We start from the raw sequence: 19,061 nt of genomic DNA on the forward strand, positions 1-19,061 counted from the left end.
CCCGCCACCCAATAGAACAAAATAAAACATGTCTTATCTTCAAACTGAAAAAGAATTTCAGTCAGTAAGAGAGGTTACGATGCAGCAGTATGAAACAAACCGGCTATGAACTTGAGTTTTCTTTAGCATAGTTCATGATTAACTCTATGCAGTTCTGGAATAGGACATTCAGGGAGTTTATAGGTGGTATACACAAAATGTGTGTTTTTGGTTTGGAATCAAAATGCAATAAAACAGGTTAAAAAGGGACATGGAAGGAACCAAAAAAGGGACGTCTAAGCACCTCTGATTTATGGCACATGCCCCTGCCTCATGTGTATGAACAAGGGGAGATGGGAGCGATGAGAGAGAGAGAGAAATCAATAGGGACAGTAGAAAAAAATGCTAACATATCTTGAGACAGGCCTGAAGAATATGCGACAGAAATAGCTGATATATCTATAGGGATTCTGTCAGCAGTGCTGAAGCATAATTAATTGCTGTCGTGCAGTGTGTTCGCCGGCAGTGTGGAGCAGGTGAGAGCTGTAGGACTGTGTAACACACACACTCTATCGGTGCCTGTGTCAGCGTAGTATCTTAGCTAATTATACTTCACGCCAGGCGTTTGAAGTGACACCATGTAGTGTGATAGGAAACAATGCTCATATAGGACGCTGGGGAAAACACACTCGCGCAGCCATGCCAAGCTTATAGCTCATGAAATAAACTTGATTACCTTGTTGTATAGTATGTGATCAGAACAGAATCAAAGAACAGAATATAACAGAGCAAACAACAAAATAGAATGAAACAAACAGAATGGAATAGAATAGTGCGGAACAAAACCGAATGGAAGTGAATACAACATAACAGGGGAAAAAAGCAGAAGAAATACAACAGAGGAGAACATAAGAACACATTAGTGAATAAACAAAATAAAATAAAAAAAGAGAGCAAAAGAGTAGAAGAGAATAGAATATATTAAAAACAAAAAGAAATAGAGTAAACTAAAGTAAAAGAGTAGAACTGAGTAAAGCAAAGAGGAACAGAATGGAACAGAACATAAATTAGAACTGAATAGAACAGAACAGTATACTAAATAGAAAAGACAATATGAATAACCTGAATAAAATAGAATTGGACATAGCAGAACAGAGTAGAACAAATTAGAAAAGAGCAGAATAGAATTTTAGGACTGAGTAAAGTAGAATAGAATAGATAAAAACTGAATAGAACAAAACAACATAATTGAATACCACAAAACAGAAAACAAATTAGAAATTAACAGAAAATTTAAAACAATAGAATACATCAGAAATAAACTGAATAGAATAATGCAGAATGGAACAGAACATAATACAATAGATTAGAAAAATCTGAACAAAATAGAACAGAATATATTGAAAACAGAATGAACTATGGGAAGAAATAGAAAAAAGCATTGATAGAGCAGAAGAGTAGAATTGAACAGTTATTTTTGTCACAGCAGAACAAATTATTATAAAGCAGAAAACAGAACATGATAGAATTGATAACAGAACATAATAAAACAGAATAGAATACAACTCAACAGAACAGAATTGAACATAGCAGAACCAAACAAATTAGAATAGGTAAGAAAAGAGCACAAAAGAATAATTAGAAAAAAAATCTATTTTCTGAATTTCAATCAGGTATATTCACAGTTTGATTACTAGTTGTATGTAACACTGGACAAGTCAACTTAAAGAGATTGTTAACTTAAAGAAAAAGAAAAATTCGATCGAACAGCTCCAGAATCTGTAAATGAATTAAACCCAAAGTGGAAGGTGAGATGAATACAGCAAAACGTTCCCTCTCTGTTCCAAAAGATAATATTTCTGTTATTGAAGCCAAAGTAGAAGTGGACCTGAAACCACGCAGGTGGACTCAATTGGTCAAGGGCTAAATGTATAATCCATTAACTTCAGTCACTAATCACTATGGTCTGCCTCTGCTGTGTTTTGAAGTATTCTGCCCGCCGCACACGCTTCTCGCTCTTGCTTTCACTCACTGTGCGGTATGAAACGAAACCTGAGCAGCCCCCTCAGATCCACACCACTCCCTAAACACAAACCAGAGGAGAAGACGTTTCGCAGTCTGCGTTATGCCATCGTAATGTGACAAGGTGTCACCTCCAATTCGTGATGTCCCCCCCGCACACGCTTCACTAAGAGCACGCTGCCCCGCTCCCGAAGCACGGCGAGATTTCTATTCATTCCAGCCTTGTGAATAAATCATAGTGCAGCAGGGCCACTTTATGTGGTGTCTGTTGCATTAGATGAGAGGATGGACAGGAGAGAGTATGTGTCGATGTGTGTTAGTTTCATTCAGGCAAACCATACATATTTCAGGTAAAGTGGTTGGACTTTTGACTCTCGGAAAGGACCAGTTGTCAACAAAAATGTGTGATTCATGCAGATAGACAGGGGATCTGCTGTTGGCCTTGTTCAGACAAAACACTACAAACTTCCAATAAAAAAAAACTCCAGTATGGATTTTGACAGATTTAACTGTGGGAAGGGCAACCCAGGATGTATCACTCCGCTTGTCTGTGTTTGTTCGGTAATTCCAACATTAAACCCAGCATCTTTTGGAAATATTTTACGTTTACACGACAACGATGTACTAAAATCTAAAACGTTTTTTCTTTGCGTACAGACGACAGCATTGTCAAAACGATCCCCGTTCACATGGATCCACAAAAACAAAAAAAAACCACTGAATTCTGCTGCCAGGCCAGTAGGTGGCGATGTCTCTTTGTAAAGAAAAACTACACGTCTACTGAACATGTAATACGCACACTGATCAATTGTAATAAACAAGTCAAGTTTGCGGCACACTGGTGTCCATAAAAGGTGCTAGATAAAGTTTAAAAAAAAAGTATAATAATATATATATATATATATATATATATATATATATATATATATATATATATTACGGCTGTCTAAAGATTTATCGCGATTAATCGCATCCAAAATAAAAGTTTGTGTTTACATAATATATGTGTGTGTACTGTGTATAATTATTTATATGTAAATACACACACATTCATGTATATATTTAAGAAAAATTGGTTATATTTATATATAAAATATTTATATATAATATAAATTATATAAATGTATATACAGTATATAAATGCAATTATTCCTTAAATATATACATGAATGTGTGTGTATTTATACATAATAATTCTACACAGTATACACACATATATTATGTAAACACAAACTTTTATTTTGGATGCGATTAATCGCGAGTAATCTTTTGACAGCCCTAATATATATATATATATATAATATTTTTTACAAATAATACATTTATATAATAAATATTAATGAGATACTATTCAAATTTTATATTATTACAATTTCATTTTGCTTTCTAAAGTCACCTTTTTTAATCAGTTATTTTTATGGATGCACGATATATCGGCTACTATATCGGTATCGGCCAATATATGTTAATTTTTTAATGTTATCAATATCAGCCTAAAAAACTATTTATTATTGATCAAAAACAATAAATAATGGATTATTTCCTTCAGCTGAGACACTTGATGGTTGATTGGCACATGATGGTTTTGAATTGCTTGAAATATGATTGGAATCACTTCAAAAAAGGAAAATACAGTTAATGCAACATGTGCAGCGCAAGTCTGTCATATAGGCTACATACAATTATAATTGTGTGATTGGGACATGGCTTTTAATGGTGAGACTTTTTTTTATATAATCAGGTTCTCAAAAATTATATAAAAATTTGGATTTAGATTTATCGGTCAATATATCGGTTATCAACTAAGAATTAACCGTATTGGCCAAAATTTTCATATCGGTGCATCAACTTTATTCTACTGAAAGTATTTAATAGTTTTATGTTTACTTTCAGGATTATATATCATGTATAACACCACATGTCAGATTCAAGGACCAGCGATAACTTTGAATCAACCACAATTTTTAACCATAATTAATCATATTAGCATTTTATGTACATTATACATCTTGCAAGATACTGTGCATCTGTGTGCATGTATCGACCCATGATGCAAGTAAACTGGGCAGAAATAGTTTGCACTTTGACCCATTCCAGCAATCAGCTAGAAGCACTCTCTACTATTTCAAAACCCTATTTCCCATAATGAAGTGAGCACAACACTCCTGCACCACAGCTGAGGGCTCTCTTAGTTAAGAAGCACACACATGAACAAATCGAATTAACATGCGAGGGCATCTTCAGTGCAAAGCTCTTTAAAGTAAATGGATGGAAATGGGAGAGCTAGAGAGAGCAAGCGAGATGTGTCCTTGTGTGTGTATCACTACATGTTCACACTTATGTTCAGCTCGGTGCATCCATGCTGCGCTTGTCATAGCAACATGTTCTCTACAGATAATGGCAGTTTATTATCCGTTAAATAATTCAGCTATTTTGTTGGGGAAGCTGCTTTAAATCACGAGACATAAATTTGGCCAATTAAAGCCATGTATTTATGACTTCATATATATTTAATTATGAGATAAATTTGAATCAACAAGTCATTTCTTTTTGATCTGTTCTTTAACGAACCGACTCATTGAAACAAATCAGACCTTCCAACAGAGAAATAAGAGAATAAGAGAAAGGAAGATTCTAGGAGAGCACATCTGATTTTGACATTTTGATTGACTGGAAAGCTGTGTGCAATACAGTGATGTTTTTGTCTCTCTTCAACATGGCAACACACCACCTAATTCTCATACATCAGACAGTAAGCAGCTTCTAAATCAAGTTTAAAACCTCATAATTTGTACGGTCATTGGGATGAATGGGGATCTTTGCACAATCCTGGCAAAAAGCGGAATACAGGACCAAACAGATGGCTATGCAAGGAGAAAGGAGAAAAAAAATGCTCCCACCTGCTTGTGTTGACTCGCTGCCATAGTCGGACTAACATAAGCACACTGTCCTACAGGGGTTCTTTTGCAAACCTGCTCCTATAGTGATACTGACAGCTTCATCTAACACAGCCAGGCGGCTTTGTGCTTTCTGTCCTCAAGGTTGCAAACCAATCATAATTTTAACATATGGAGTAAGACCTAGCAAATATACAGAGAGGTTTTCTGTGTAAGCACTCAAATTTGTATATTAAGATTAGCTGTCAATCAATATCATTGAACATAAACCTCCTCACAAACACAACAGTCAATCCATTTTTGTAATCGAGTTTTCAGCCTGTCCAAAAGTGCTGGATTTTTAAGACGCCCAGTCACTTTGATAAAATATAATTTTTATTAAATGCTATTGAAAAACACAGACCACTGAAATGGCACAAGCACATTTCATGCACACAAAGCTGCTCACTGTTTAATACATTTTAAATATAGTTTTACTCAACCATACAATAGGTACAAAGCGGTTCACAGGCACATTTTAAAACATTTTAATTAACTTACTCTGCCCACTGGCAGCTGCCACTGAGAGACAAAATACAGTGGTTATCACAGAGCCCTTCGGGATAGCACTTCATTGTGGAATAATTGCCCCTCTGTGCATTCAGCTGGCTTTAATGTCTATTTATGAGACAATAAAAACCAATGTTAGCAATGCCCTTAGTATGCTTGGATAACAAGTTCGAAAGAAATGTACAACACAAATTAAATGTGTTACGCATGACAGGAATCACATTGTTAAATTGACTTCCAAATAAATGCAGTTAAAGTAAGTTATTATATTCATAACACGTCATAGCGTAGGAATGAAAGCATGTTACAACAGATTTAGGTGTCTGTCCCGTCAGTCTCCAAATAAACCACATTTTTTTTCACACATTATCTTACAAAATGATCTACGACATTAATAATAAGACTTTTGTCAAAATAATAAGATTATATACTAATGCTCTTATACGCATAGCCCAAGCTGAGCATTTCTGTCATAAGCTAAAGAGTCTGAACTGGTGATCCATGCAAATTGTCTTAACACCTGCCCTCACACACATAAAAGCCTGGCATTTTAATATATTGCGAGGAAAGTCCTATGATATATGTAAGAAGGGGAGACGTATGAGGTCAAACCAGCAATAATGAATTATTTGATGGCATAAAAAAGCAATAATACATTCTCTCACACAGCCTAAATATATCGTCATGCTCCTAAATGCCAATATGGCTCTTCTTGACGTTAATGTGACACCATATTCATTACCTCTCTCCTGTCTCTTATTTTCCTCAGATGGGAAGTGACGAGTGTGACTGATTGAACATAATAATGATGGCAGACAAGTGGTCCATCCCCCACAGGAACCTGAGCTCACCCTGCAAATTTCCACTTTCCCTGCTTCCATTCCCCTAAGGATACACTGACATTCACATGCACGACGACCCAAAGCAGGGTAAAATTGAAAGGTTGCAACTCTCCACCAAGGACGACAACAGGCAAAGTTGCTGCTTTTTTGGGGGGACTTGCCATCAGCAGAAATACACCCTGTTGTCATAACAACTGATTCTGTATTTGTGAATTTAACACCAGACCCCATCAGCACCAGTTACAAGCTGAAGAGAGTAGGACCAAGATGAAAGATTTGCTGTTTGCAGTTTGTTTGCTGGCAGGACTTGCACTGACTAACTCAGTTCAGGCCTCTGAGTGGAGGGCTGTGTGCCTCAAGCTGTGCAAGTGTGAAGTCCGACCCTGGTTCTCCCCCTCGTCCATGTATAATGAGGCTCCAACTGTAGACTGTAATGATCTAGGACTTCTGTCTCTACCGGAGAGGTTGCCCTTAGACACGCAAGTACTTCTATCACAGGCCAACAACATCGCAAAGATCGACAGTCCCTTGGACTATCTGATAAACCTAACCGAGATAGACCTGTCTCGAAACAACATATCCTCATTGAGTGATGTTTATCTGGGTCACCTTCCACAACTTCTGTCTTTGCACTTAGAGGAGAACTGGCTAAACAGCCTTCATGATAATTGCCTTGCACACTTCCCAAACTTACAGGAGCTCTATATTAACCATAACCTACTCTCCTTGATCAGTGCAGAGGCTTTCCAAGGGCTTAACAAGCTCTCGAGGCTCCATCTTAATTCAAACCAGCTGAGGGCCATAAGAACAGAGTGGTTCCGGGATCTTTTCCAGCTAGAAATCTTGATGATAGGAGAGAATCCAATTGCCAGAATACAAGACATGAATTTCAAGCCCCTTATCAATCTCCGCAGTCTTGTGCTAACCAGAATGAACCTCACTGAAATCCCTGACAGTGCCCTGGTTGGCCTCGATAAGCTGGAAAGCGTGTCATTCTATGATAATATGTTTTCAAAAGTACCCCAAGCTGCTCTCAGAAAAGTGCTGAACCTCAAGTTTCTGGACCTTAACAAGAACCCCATAGAGAGGATCAAAAGGGGTGACTTTGTGGACATGATCCATCTGAAAGAACTTGGTATTAATAGCATGCCAGAGTTGGTTTCAATCGACAGCTTTGCCATGCATAATCTACCAGAGCTGACCAAAATCGAAGCCACGAACAACCCCCGACTTTCCTACATCCATCCAAATGCATTCTCCAAACTCCCAAGGCTCGAGTCCTTGATGCTGAATAGCAATGCGCTTCGGGCCCTTCATCACATCACGGTGGAATCCTTGCCTAACCTTCAGGAGGTGAGCTTGCATACCAACCCCATTTACTGCGACTGTGTCATCCGCTGGATCAATATGAACAAGACCAACGTCCGCTTCATGGAACCGGATGCCCTCTTATGCGCAGGGCCCTCAGAGTTTGAAGGTCTTCTTGTCAGGCATGTGCACTTCCGTGAAATGGCAGATATGTGCCTGCCACTGATATCCCCGGAAAGCCTTCCCGATCAGGTTAACGTGGGTAGCGGGGATTCTGTGTCTTTGCACTGCAGGGCGTTTGCCGATCCTGAACCTGAGATCTACTGGGTCACACCTTCAGGTGAGAAAATCTCGCCTCAGATGGTGTCCAGGAAGTATCACCTGCATCCTGAGGGAACGTTTGACATTTATGGCATCACAGAAAATGAGGCAGGGCAGTACACCTGCGTGGCCCACAATCTTATAGGTGCTGACATGAGATCCATCTCGGTAGTAGTAAACGGGTTCTATCCACTCCCGGCAAATGAATCTCTGTACATCCAAGTCAAAGGGACTGAGCCACATTCGGTGAGGATTTCTTGGGTGCCGCCCAAGGGCAGTCTTGTTTCAAATATTAAGTGGTCAACCACATCACAGCGTCGCTCCTTGCAGTTCACGGCACACGTATTGTCTGATGTAAAAACATTCAACCTCACACACTTGCACCCACTGACGGAGTACGAGGTGTGTGTGGAAATTTCGGACCTGCAAAGTAGACATTTGAAAAACTGCATGAATGTCAGCACCACTGAGATTTTAATAGGAAAAACTGATGATGGTATCGATGACGGACTGATAATCAGCATCACTGCGCTTCTCCTGATTGTGTCTGCAATGGTCTGTTCGTTCATTTGCATGTTTCAGAGGAGTGATCACTTTTACAGGAAATTACGAAATCAGCAGTCTGAGATTTTACCTTCACACACTAAACCAATCTGGGGGTCAAGGGCTAAAGCCAATGATTCAGAAACAGACTTGACAAAAATCTCAATTTGAGAGATGAGAAATGGTTTGGGATGCACTGGACACTGGACTGTGTGTCTAATATCCCTCTCAATCTGATACAGACTCACACCACTGGATCATTATTAAATGGATTCCGTTGTGGGTTGTGGTCCAGGGCATTTCTTGCTAAATCTGACATTGATTACCAAAAAGCCACTAATTGTTTAAATGTCACACTACACAGGGGAGCATGAAGAGAAACACTCTTTCGTGCAGGATCAAAGAACAGCATATGAAAGGTTGGGCATGATTGTTTAAACAGAGTGCAAAGCCTCAGAGGCCGAGTCTTTTTATTGTGGGCTTGTAGCAACACTACTTGTGCTGTATCAATGGTAAAATAAACAATGTCAAGTTTATGATGGACTACGCTTTGTAGAATAGATCATAAGAGTACACATGTACAACACTTTGTGATAAAATACATTTATACAGAAAATGACAACTTGTTTTCATTGCAAGTGTTTTACTCTTTACAGTGTCTTCATTTGACTAATTACACTGTCAATTGAGAAGACAAACATAGAAGAAACTGAAGAAAATCCAGTCAATTCAATAGGATTCCACGCAAAAAGGAATTTCTTATGAGGGCATCTGTGTTGACCAAGAGAAAACTGGTTGGTTTGAAAGTGGTTGCGTTAGACTTTCTCATTGTTGATCATTTTGACACAGGGTCGTAAGAAATCCATCATAATCTATTATTACCCGTCATTTTAATTTTCATATTTTAATAGTAATGAGACATCTAATAGCTTTTGTTTTCGTTCACATTTTCATTTTTAATCATGAACTTACAGGACTAGATTATGCATTTATTTATTTATGAAGAGAACCGATGAACAGAGACTGTGCGTCACTTTTCATTTTCAACATCACACAAAGTAGATGAATATAGCCTAAACAGGGAAATATGAACAACGTAATATTACAAAAATTACAATTAAAATATGAAGAAAACGTATATCATCACACACCAAACCACCAAATGCAGGTGAATATCCACAGTGGCGGCCGGGTAACGCATATCAACACACTAACCAATTTGGCAGGTTATGATTCATAAATTTTGTTCTATCCCTTTGCATGGCATCACTATCAGAGCCCTACCCCTTAAAGGAGCCTTAAACATTAGCAAAATAATGCATAAAGATGGCTGCACAACTGAGAGGAATGCCACGCAGTGCCACGTCATTTTTCTCATACATTTTTCAGTAACAGGTTTGTTTTTGTGGCTTGAATAAATATGCTTCATATAGAGAAATAGCATAGATAATATAAATTGTTGTTTTTTCAAATACCCTAATTCAAACTCATTGACGCCACTTTGTTCATTCTTGGAGTGAACTTTTGCCTGTATTGTGGTTAGATTCACTATTTTGGACTTGAGAACGCGAGTACAGAGTGACGTGACCGGTGTGCAATAAGAAGGTAAACTCATGGCAATTATATGACAAGTCACTGAGAATTTTGTATTTATTTCCAAACAGTGATTGACTGTCACAAAGCTGAAAGCAATACAATGATTCAGAATTAGATTTAATATTAAATATATTACATGGCTTGATTGAATTCTAATGTAGAATGCGGTCTGTTATTACTTGATAACAGAACGCTGCTAAGTATAACACACCGTTGCCATGAAAAACAGCGTTGCCATTGACACGGTGTTCTTTAGCGGAAGCAATACAATCGTTTTTAAATCAATAAACTCCTTTTTAAATCAATATTTTGTGTCAAATTATTGATTTATTTGGTAGGTAGCCATGTAATAAGTGGGATAATGTAGAGCGAGACGGTTGTTATAGCGAATACAACCCACTTTGCTTCAGGGTCCTAATCAGCCTGTCGGGGTTGTATTCGCTATAACAACCGCCTCACTCTACATTATCCCTTACTTAAATCTAAAATGTGATTTAGAAAATCTGGTTTATTCTTGATATTTGGTTTTGGCTAGTAGAAGTTTTGAATAGCGTAACTTAAAAATGTAGTAGCCAAAATGGCTGGTGAGTGAAAAAGTTCATTTTAACTTACAGAGGCTGCCCAATAAAATGTATGTGCCATGGGGAGGTGAAATATGATTAAAAAGTGTTTTTTTTCTGTGTGTGGGTGGGATTTAAAAAAAAAAAAAAAAAAAAGATTTCACAAAACTCATTGACTTTAAGTCACATTATCTTCCCTTTCATTAAAAATCCAATAGGAATTCCAACGCTAAACTCCCACAGGTGATGAATTGCCGTCACAGAACGAATGATGTGGGGGATTTATCAGACTTGCATGGTCATATATCACAGGGGGTTTTAGCACCCAACACAGGGGCTTTTAGAGTTGGGCCATTTGTCACCTACACAGGAGCTAAATTATGCGGCATTATGGCGGTAGGTACCGAATAGGTCAGCAGGAATGTGCAGCATCTGGTCTCACTATTTCACCGTGAGCCTGGTGAGACATGGTGAACATTTTGGACACAGCCACACTTGCAGTTCACACTGAGAGGGCAAGCAATAACCGAGGGCAAGATAACCTATACCTAGTGATATCATGTAGCAGTGTTGGATGTGCCATAATATTTATTTGACATGTTAAATACAATAATTATTCAAACCAAAATACCAAATATTAAGACTTTTAATCTAGAATATTTAAAATACTTTAAGAAAATATTACAACTGTTTCAGACTTTATAAATTATGTGTCTAATGCAAAAAAAAAAAAAAAAAAAAAAATTTTTAATAAAAAAATTATATAAAAATATTTGAACTATAATTAGGAACTTTTAAAACTTTTTCATATTGTATTTCATATTGTGTTAATATTTGAACTGTATTTTAAAATATGAAAATATTTATTTATATAACATATAAAAACTGTTTCAGACTGTACACATCATTTGTGTATACTTCAATTAAAAAGACCAGCAAATTTGTCAAATAAATGCATTACAACTAATATCAGTTCACTGCTAAGTACAGTGGATCTGATAATAACCCATCATTTAAATAAACATATGACATAATTCACAACTAGATCATTTTCTTGACATAGAAATCACATTTCTAGATAAAGCTGTGTTCCATCCAAAGTCTATTGAATATTCTTACTTCATATCTCCAACTTCTGACTATAAAGGCATTCTATAGCTCAATGTTTGGAAGATGACATTTCATGTAAGAACTTCAACTTGAGACTCATTTAATCAACCATAACTTTCATCTAGACTAGAGCAAGGACACTATAGGCTAGCATTTGTCCCATCAAGAAAACCAATTCACACTCCATTAATTTCCAACCACATAACGTCACAATTAATATAAGGAATGACACGTTGTGTGTGTGTACAGGAAGACGAATTACCTTTTAATTAAGTGATGTGCTCAGCAACTGAGAAAATTAGCAAATGGGATAGTTCTTCAGGAACATTAGTTCAATTAATCTTGATTATCTCACCTATCACAGCGTTTATGTCCTTCTTTCCACATGGTCACGCCATGATCATGCGACTGAAAATAACTTTATTAATTGGCTAATACGGTGAACTTGATGCATCAATTTCAAGCTCCACCTGGTTTAATTACTATACATCTTCATTACAAGGCTTTTGTCATGGGTTTGTGCCATGGCATCAAGCTAACACTGACACTGAAAGACTCTGAAAGTTAAAGCAGGATCCAAATCACACAGTTCATCCAAAAATGAATTTACTCACCAAAGTAATCAACAAAAATGAACAAAGATGTCATTTCAAACCTTTATGACTTTCTTTTTTTTCTGTGCAACACACACACAAAATAATAATAATAATATTATATATAATAGTAAAAAATTAATTAATAAAAAGTATGCATTATGCAGAAATAGGAATAATAAAGAAATTATATTTATGCAAATATATGATTGAGTGTATGCCATTTGAGGACTCTTAATATGTATTACAACATATATTGATATGTGATTATTTGATTAATCAGCATATGTAATCCATTGGATTACATTTTAATAACTAAAAAATAAGTCATAAAAAATCAACCTTTGCCTTAGATTGTAAAAGTTTAAGATTTTAATGAAGGAGGACATTAAGACATGACTGTGCCTCTTGGCAGGACCGAAACACTGTGTTTAACGCTCCACTTTGATGGCACATTTTGTGATGAATAATTTACCTGGTTCTAATGACCCTGTAAGCCGGGCCGTTCGAGCAGCGCCGGCGTTCTGAACGAGGTGATTACAGCAGCGAGCCAATGTGAGACGCCAAGATTAGAGGAAAAATGAGCACAGTTCAGCGGGAGGTTAGTGAGAGTCTAGTGGCAAACAGATATTGAATTAGTATTCAACCAAGCTAACAAGTTTTTTCAGCATTGGCACTAAACAGGTGTTTCATCTTTGTTCAATGATGAGTAAAACCCCTTTTTCTATAAAAACTGAATTAGACTACAGATGACTGTATTATATGGCGTGGATGTGATGGATCTGTGCAAACACTATTTAAAAAAATTTCTGCCTTCAATTTTTAAGTACAATCAACTTGGATATTTAAGTAATTTCAACTTAAATCCCATTAAACTGAATCTTGTCATAATTAAATAAAAGTTGAAAATTGCTTAACTTATTTTGATAAGTCAAAGCAATGTAAAAACATAGTATGTTGTCATAAGTTACTGATCGTATCATTTTTTACAGTGAAGTTGGCTATGAAATGAGATGGACATGTCTGGACACAGACATCTGCAACAACACAATTCAAAGAGAAATAATCATGGGAGCCACAAACTATGTGTATGTCATAAAAAACAAATCTATCAAAAACCAAAGCCTGACTGCAAGAGGTCTTATCTAGGCAAATAAAATCTTTGTTAAAATGATTTGTCTGGGGAATCCAATTTACAGCACATGTTACTGCATATTTAAGAGACATATTCAATGTTTTTGGATAATACAGTATGTGACCAAAATGCATCTAATGTTCTTTAACTCACTCGCTTCACAGTTTATTTAGAGCCATTCACGTATCATTCAGAGAACCTTGACAGCTGCAGGCAAGAGCCGATGTGATAAATCTCTAGCATTAAAATGTCAGTTTATGTCAATGAGATGTCAAGACTGATTAACAGCGATTAGCAGAGTCATATCTGTTCCTTCAAAACAGATGGTAGCGTTTTTACCTTCACCTAAAGCCGCATATAACAGGCAGGGTTATTGTGATTTAGAAAATGTTTTTATAATTATTATGTTTTCACACATATATAGTGATAGAAAAAAAAGACCATTTGACTGAACACACAAAATGTTTTTACATTGCTTTAACTCAAAATAATAATAATTTTCTACTTTTTTAAGTTGCAAGACTCAACATATTTTTTAAGTCAGTTTACTGGATGTAACTTAAGTTGAAATGACTTAAACATCCAAGTTGATTGTACTTAAAAATTCAAGGCAGCAACTTTTATTTACAGTTAATACCCAGTTATTGTAAATACTGTAATAAGTACATCGTATGTACATGGGGAACGGAACTGTAAAATAAATTGCTACCAAAAATACAGCAAGATTTTTTAACTGTAGGTTTACAAAACGGTGAATAAAGAATGAGCATCAGGTAATGCATTAAAGGTGCAAACTAAATTGTTACAGCTAGCTCATAATTTCTCTCTCTCTCTCTCTCTCTCTCTCTCTCTCTCTCTATCTCTCTCTCTCTCTATATATATATATATATATATATATATATATAGTCTTATTTATATAGTATTAGTTATATTAATATTTTGTTTTTATTTTATTTGCTTTTATTTATATTATTTAAATTTAGTTTAATTTCTAGGTTTTTTTCATGTGCTTTTTTCCATTTTTATTACACTGTTAGCCCGGATTTTATATCTAATTAACAATTTAATTACAGTACACTTAAATTATTTAATTTTGAATGCATTACTATAAAAATGTAAGTGAATTCTACTACTTTTGTAGACATATTTGAATGTGTGGAAAACTTTAAGTTTAATGGATTAAAATTGTAGAGTTTGTGTACTGACCACGCCCCTTACCCCCACTCGCCACAAGGACACACACACGTGACGCACGCACACACAGTTGTTTCAAGTCAGGCAAGCAACGCCATTTTCTCTCGTGGTTGAAAAGTGCATGCAAATTCGTAGAGCTGTTGGTAAGTAGTTTAAAACAAATGTTTTAGTCAGGTTTATTGTTTCTATTTTTCACCGAGTATTATTTGAGTTGTGAAAACGTTGTTTTAAGTAATTTTGGACTTCTTTTCACTAACGTTAGCCCCGCTTGAACTTGAAACACAGGCGAATTTAGCAGACATAGTTTCGTCTGTTCATTTGGTTTTTTCTCTCTCTCTCCATCAAAATGATGTTTGTGAGTAGTGTATAAACATTGTTTTAAACCGTTTGGGACAAAAATATGCCCCATAAAACCATTTTCACTTGAGTGCAGCGAACACGAAGCCCGCTCGATCTCCTGGCGAATTAATCTGACTTTTTTCGTCTATTTAACGTTATTGGTTTGAGTTTTTATTTTATTTTATTGAGGGGCTGTTTGTGAGCAATAACATGCTTTAAACAGGTCGTGACATTTTCACTTGTTAACTAGGTGGTTTTCTCACTCGTGCACGGCGGTCCCATTTTAACCCCTGCATGTTCGACACAGATACTAGTTCTCTTACGTAGAGTTCTCTCGTACTGCGTCGAAGAACGCTACGGGAAAGATATTTCTTTGTCGAGATTGAAGCCTAAAATTAATCCTTAATTTTGTAATAATGTAAAACGCTTTTCTGAAGCATACAACCTAGGCGGAGCAATACAGCTCACCCATTGGCTGCTCTGCCAGAAAAGCACAGCCTATGCGAGGCCAGGACGCTGACCAATGAGGACGCTTCGCGCCCTTCTGCGTCACCTCCCGCCCAAACAGGCGTGGCCTAGGCCTATAAATACGAGCATAGCTGTCTAACACGCCGATTTTCTTAAATTCAACGAAGCTGCACGCATCGCTGGATTGATTCGAGCCGCCACAGCCGTTTGGAACAAGCACCTCAGCAGGACGAGCCCTTACCTGAAGCCGCTGGTCATCGCCGCCTTCAGCCGCCGTTCCCTGCTGCGCTTCTCCGGCGTGGAATATCCTTTTCAGTTTTGTGTGTGTGTTCGCCTACCGCGTCACACATTTTTTCCTCACAAAAGAGCAACGAGTGTCTTTTTAAAGATGTCTCGCGTTTCCTGCGGCTCCTGCCGAGCCGCGCTCATCGACGGGGACCACCACGAACTGTGTGTTTCCTGCTTGGGCGAGGAACATGCAGCTCTCGCTCTCGGTGATGGCGGCTGCCATCACTGCGACATGATGCCAATCGCGACTCTGCGGACTCGCCTTGCATCTTTCGCCGAGACTGCTCAACCGCCCCCTGTAGCGCCGCGCCGTAAGAAGCGCCGTGCTCAGCGGGTCCCGGAACCTCCCTCCACGAGGAGCTCGCCGCCGCCACCGCCGCTAGCTCCTCTCAACGTGTCGCTTGAGTCGCTCACCGACGGACAACAGCCGCAGCCCGCCGCTTTGTCCGTTATGGAGGACGACCAGCAAGCCGTATCAGAGGGGGATGACGATTGCTGTTCGCTTCTCGCTTCGGAGAGCGAGGGATGGGCGAGCTCTGTGGACCTCCCCTCCCCCGCCGTTCCGGAACGTCGAGGAGGGAAGATCAGCATCGAAGCAGAGCTGATGCGTCTGCTCACACAGGCCGTGTCGAGCCTCGGCCTCGAGTGGTCGACGCCCGAACAGCCTGCACTCAACCGGCTGGATGGCCGCTTCCTCGCTGGAGACCGCGCTGCGCCCCCCTCCAGACACGCACCCTTTCTTCCTGAGCTTCACGAAGAGGTAGCGAAATCGTGGAAGGCGCCATTTTCAGCCAGAGTACGTACTTCTGCCTCGCCAGCATTCTCCGTAGTGGACGGTGCTCGCGACAGAGGCTACCACGCTCTCCCTCCGGTCGAGGAGGCTGTAGCGACTCACCTTTGCCCACCCTCTGCTGGACGGCGGGCTAAGGGAGTCCTACCATCTAAAGCTTGCCGCACTTCGTCAGCCCTGAACGGCCGCGTGTATTCCGCCGCCGGACAAGCTGCATCGGCGCTGCACACCATGGCGGTGCTCCAAATCCACCAGGCTAACCTCCTCTGCAAGCTAGACGAGGAAGGCCCGGGCGCGATCAGTGTTCCGGACTTACGTAGCGCCACAGACCTCGCTCTTCGCGCTACAAAGTCCGCCGCACACGCCATCGGCAGGATTATGGCCTCAGCTACTGTTTCCGAGAGACATTTGTGGCTGACTCTCTCCGAAATGGCGGAGTCGGAGCGCTCTGCGTTCCTCGACGCTCCCATTTCACCGACTGGCCTCTTCGGATCCTCCGTGAAGGACTTCGCGGACCGATTCGCCGAGGTACAGAAGACTTCGCAGGCCATGAGACATTTTCTGCCGAAGCGCTCTAGTTCCGCAACAGGCCGCCCTAAACAGCCGCCTGCCCGAACTCAGCAGCGCCCCGCGCCCGCCGCACCGGCCCAGCAGCAGCAGGCCCGAGAGAGACCACGGTCTCGCTCCGCCGGACGCCGCCCGCCGCCGCGTGGTCCTCGGCCCAAGATCTCACTCAAGCCCGAGGCCTCGGCGCCATCCTAGCCCTGCTAGGAAAACGACGGTGTTCGGGTCCCGCTGCGGCCGGACTTCCACCAAAGATTTTCGCTTGTACAGCCCTAAGTTCCGTGTTTGTACCAGTGTATTTAGCAGCCAACAAACCGGCCGTAAAGCCCGTTTGCCTGCACACAAACGCCGTTTTCACGGCGACCCAGATAAATCTAAAAAAGAGTTTAATTTCTGGTGTTCCGGCCAAGGCCGATGGTGTAATGTGTGTAACTGCAATGCCCACCCAGTGCCCATTCATTCACACAAGCACAGCCCCGTTCAACACAGGGTTTGCACACATAAAATCGGCTCACACCGATTGTGCTTTACGTGTAGTGAGCGTGCCCGCTGTCCAGTGCCCACAACCACTACACACTGCACGTTCCGCGGTTTCTGTAAAAACGAAACTAACGAACGATCAGTCAGTACACAAACACAGTGTCCCCGGTGTTATAAATGTGCCCGCTACCAAGCGCCCACGTTTATTCACAAACATAACGAGCCCCGTAGGGCTCGCCCCGCGTGCTCTCTCTCAACTCAGAGAGTCGAGCGCGCGCGGGACGCATACTGTGTTAAACATGTCCCCCGCCTCAGACGCCACGGCGTCCATGTTACAGCACACGGTTGCTCTCGTGTCGCCGCCATTTCGCGACCAGGGCCCAGATTACATTCAACCCCTAGTCACACGTGCACATGCATGGGAAAGACTTCCCGGGGTCTCAGAATGGGTGCTAGAGACTATAAAAAGAGGCTATTCGCTACAGTTTCATCGACGCCCTCCCCGTTTCACGGGAAAAGTCGAAACCACGGTAAAAACAGAAGTAGCACATCTACTTCGAGCCGAAATAGCGAAGCTATTGAGCAAAGGGGCCATAGAGCCTTTATCTCAAGCTCAGAGCGAAGGGGGTCTGTACAGCAGATATTTCCTGGTACCGAAGAAAGACGGGGGTCTCAGACCCATTTTAGATCTAAGGCGTCTGAACAAAACGCTAACAAAGCGGAAGTTCAGAATGCTCACGACCAGAAAAATCCTCGCGCAAATTCGCCGAGGAGACTGGTTTATGGCGATAGATCTGAAAGACGCGTATTTTCACATACAAATTGCGTCACGTCACAGGCGATTTTTGAGATTCGCCTTCGAGGGCCGGGCATATCAGTACACAGTCCTGCCATTCGGCCTATCCCTAGCACCTCGTACATTTACAGTGTGCATGGACGCGGCGCTGGCACCCCTGAGACTCCGAGGCGTTCGAATTCTGAACTATTTGGACGATTGGCTGATTCTAGCTCAATCGCCGTCAGAACTCGCTCACCACAAGACGCTAATACTCGATCACCTCGAGTGCTTAGGTCTGAGAGTCAATTGGGAAAAAAGTTCACTGTTTCCCAGTCAAAGGATCTCCTTTTTAGGACTGGATCTGAACTCACTGTCTATGACAGCACGTCTGTCATCACAGCGCAGGCGAAATACCCTGCAAATGGCGAAATCCTTCCGCAGCGGCCACATAGTGCCGCTCAGGAGATTTCAGAAAATGCTGGGCCTCATGGCCTCAGCCTCTACAGTGCTGCAGTTGGGCCTGCTGCGCATGCGCCCACTACAGTTCTGGTTGAGAACGCGCGTACCGCGCCGAGCATGGTTACACGGTCGTTATCGCCTCAAGGTCACTCAGGAATGCATTTCAGCCCTGACACCATGGAGAGCGTCAGACTGGTACCGGTCAGGTGTAAGCCTGGGGACTTCCTCGAGCCTGAAGGTGGTGTC

At 40.4% G+C, this 19,061-nt stretch overlaps 2 protein-coding genes across 3 annotated transcripts in view; one reads left to right on the top strand and one right to left on the bottom strand.

Moving 5' to 3' along the window:
- Positions 1-9,073, top strand: part of lrrn3a (leucine rich repeat neuronal 3a) — a 10,118-nt gene extending 1,045 nt beyond the window's left edge. Inside the window, exon 2 of the mRNA XM_079603325.1 lies at positions 6,217-9,073. Coding sequence (XP_079459451.1) covers positions 6,557-8,632 — 2,076 coding nt within the window. The 5' untranslated portion in view covers positions 6,217-6,556 and the 3' untranslated portion in view covers positions 8,633-9,073. The remainder of the gene's footprint in view (positions 1-6,216) is intronic.
- The window catches only part of immp2l (inner mitochondrial membrane peptidase subunit 2), a 100,930-nt gene that overhangs the window by 11,588 nt on the left and 70,281 nt on the right, over positions 1-19,061 (bottom strand). The gene's annotated exons all lie outside the window — the stretch shown is intronic.

This window comes from Phoxinus phoxinus, assembly GCF_949152265.1.
Source record: "Phoxinus phoxinus genome assembly, chromosome: 25".
Taxonomy (NCBI): domain Eukaryota; kingdom Metazoa; phylum Chordata; class Actinopteri; order Cypriniformes; family Leuciscidae; genus Phoxinus; species Phoxinus phoxinus.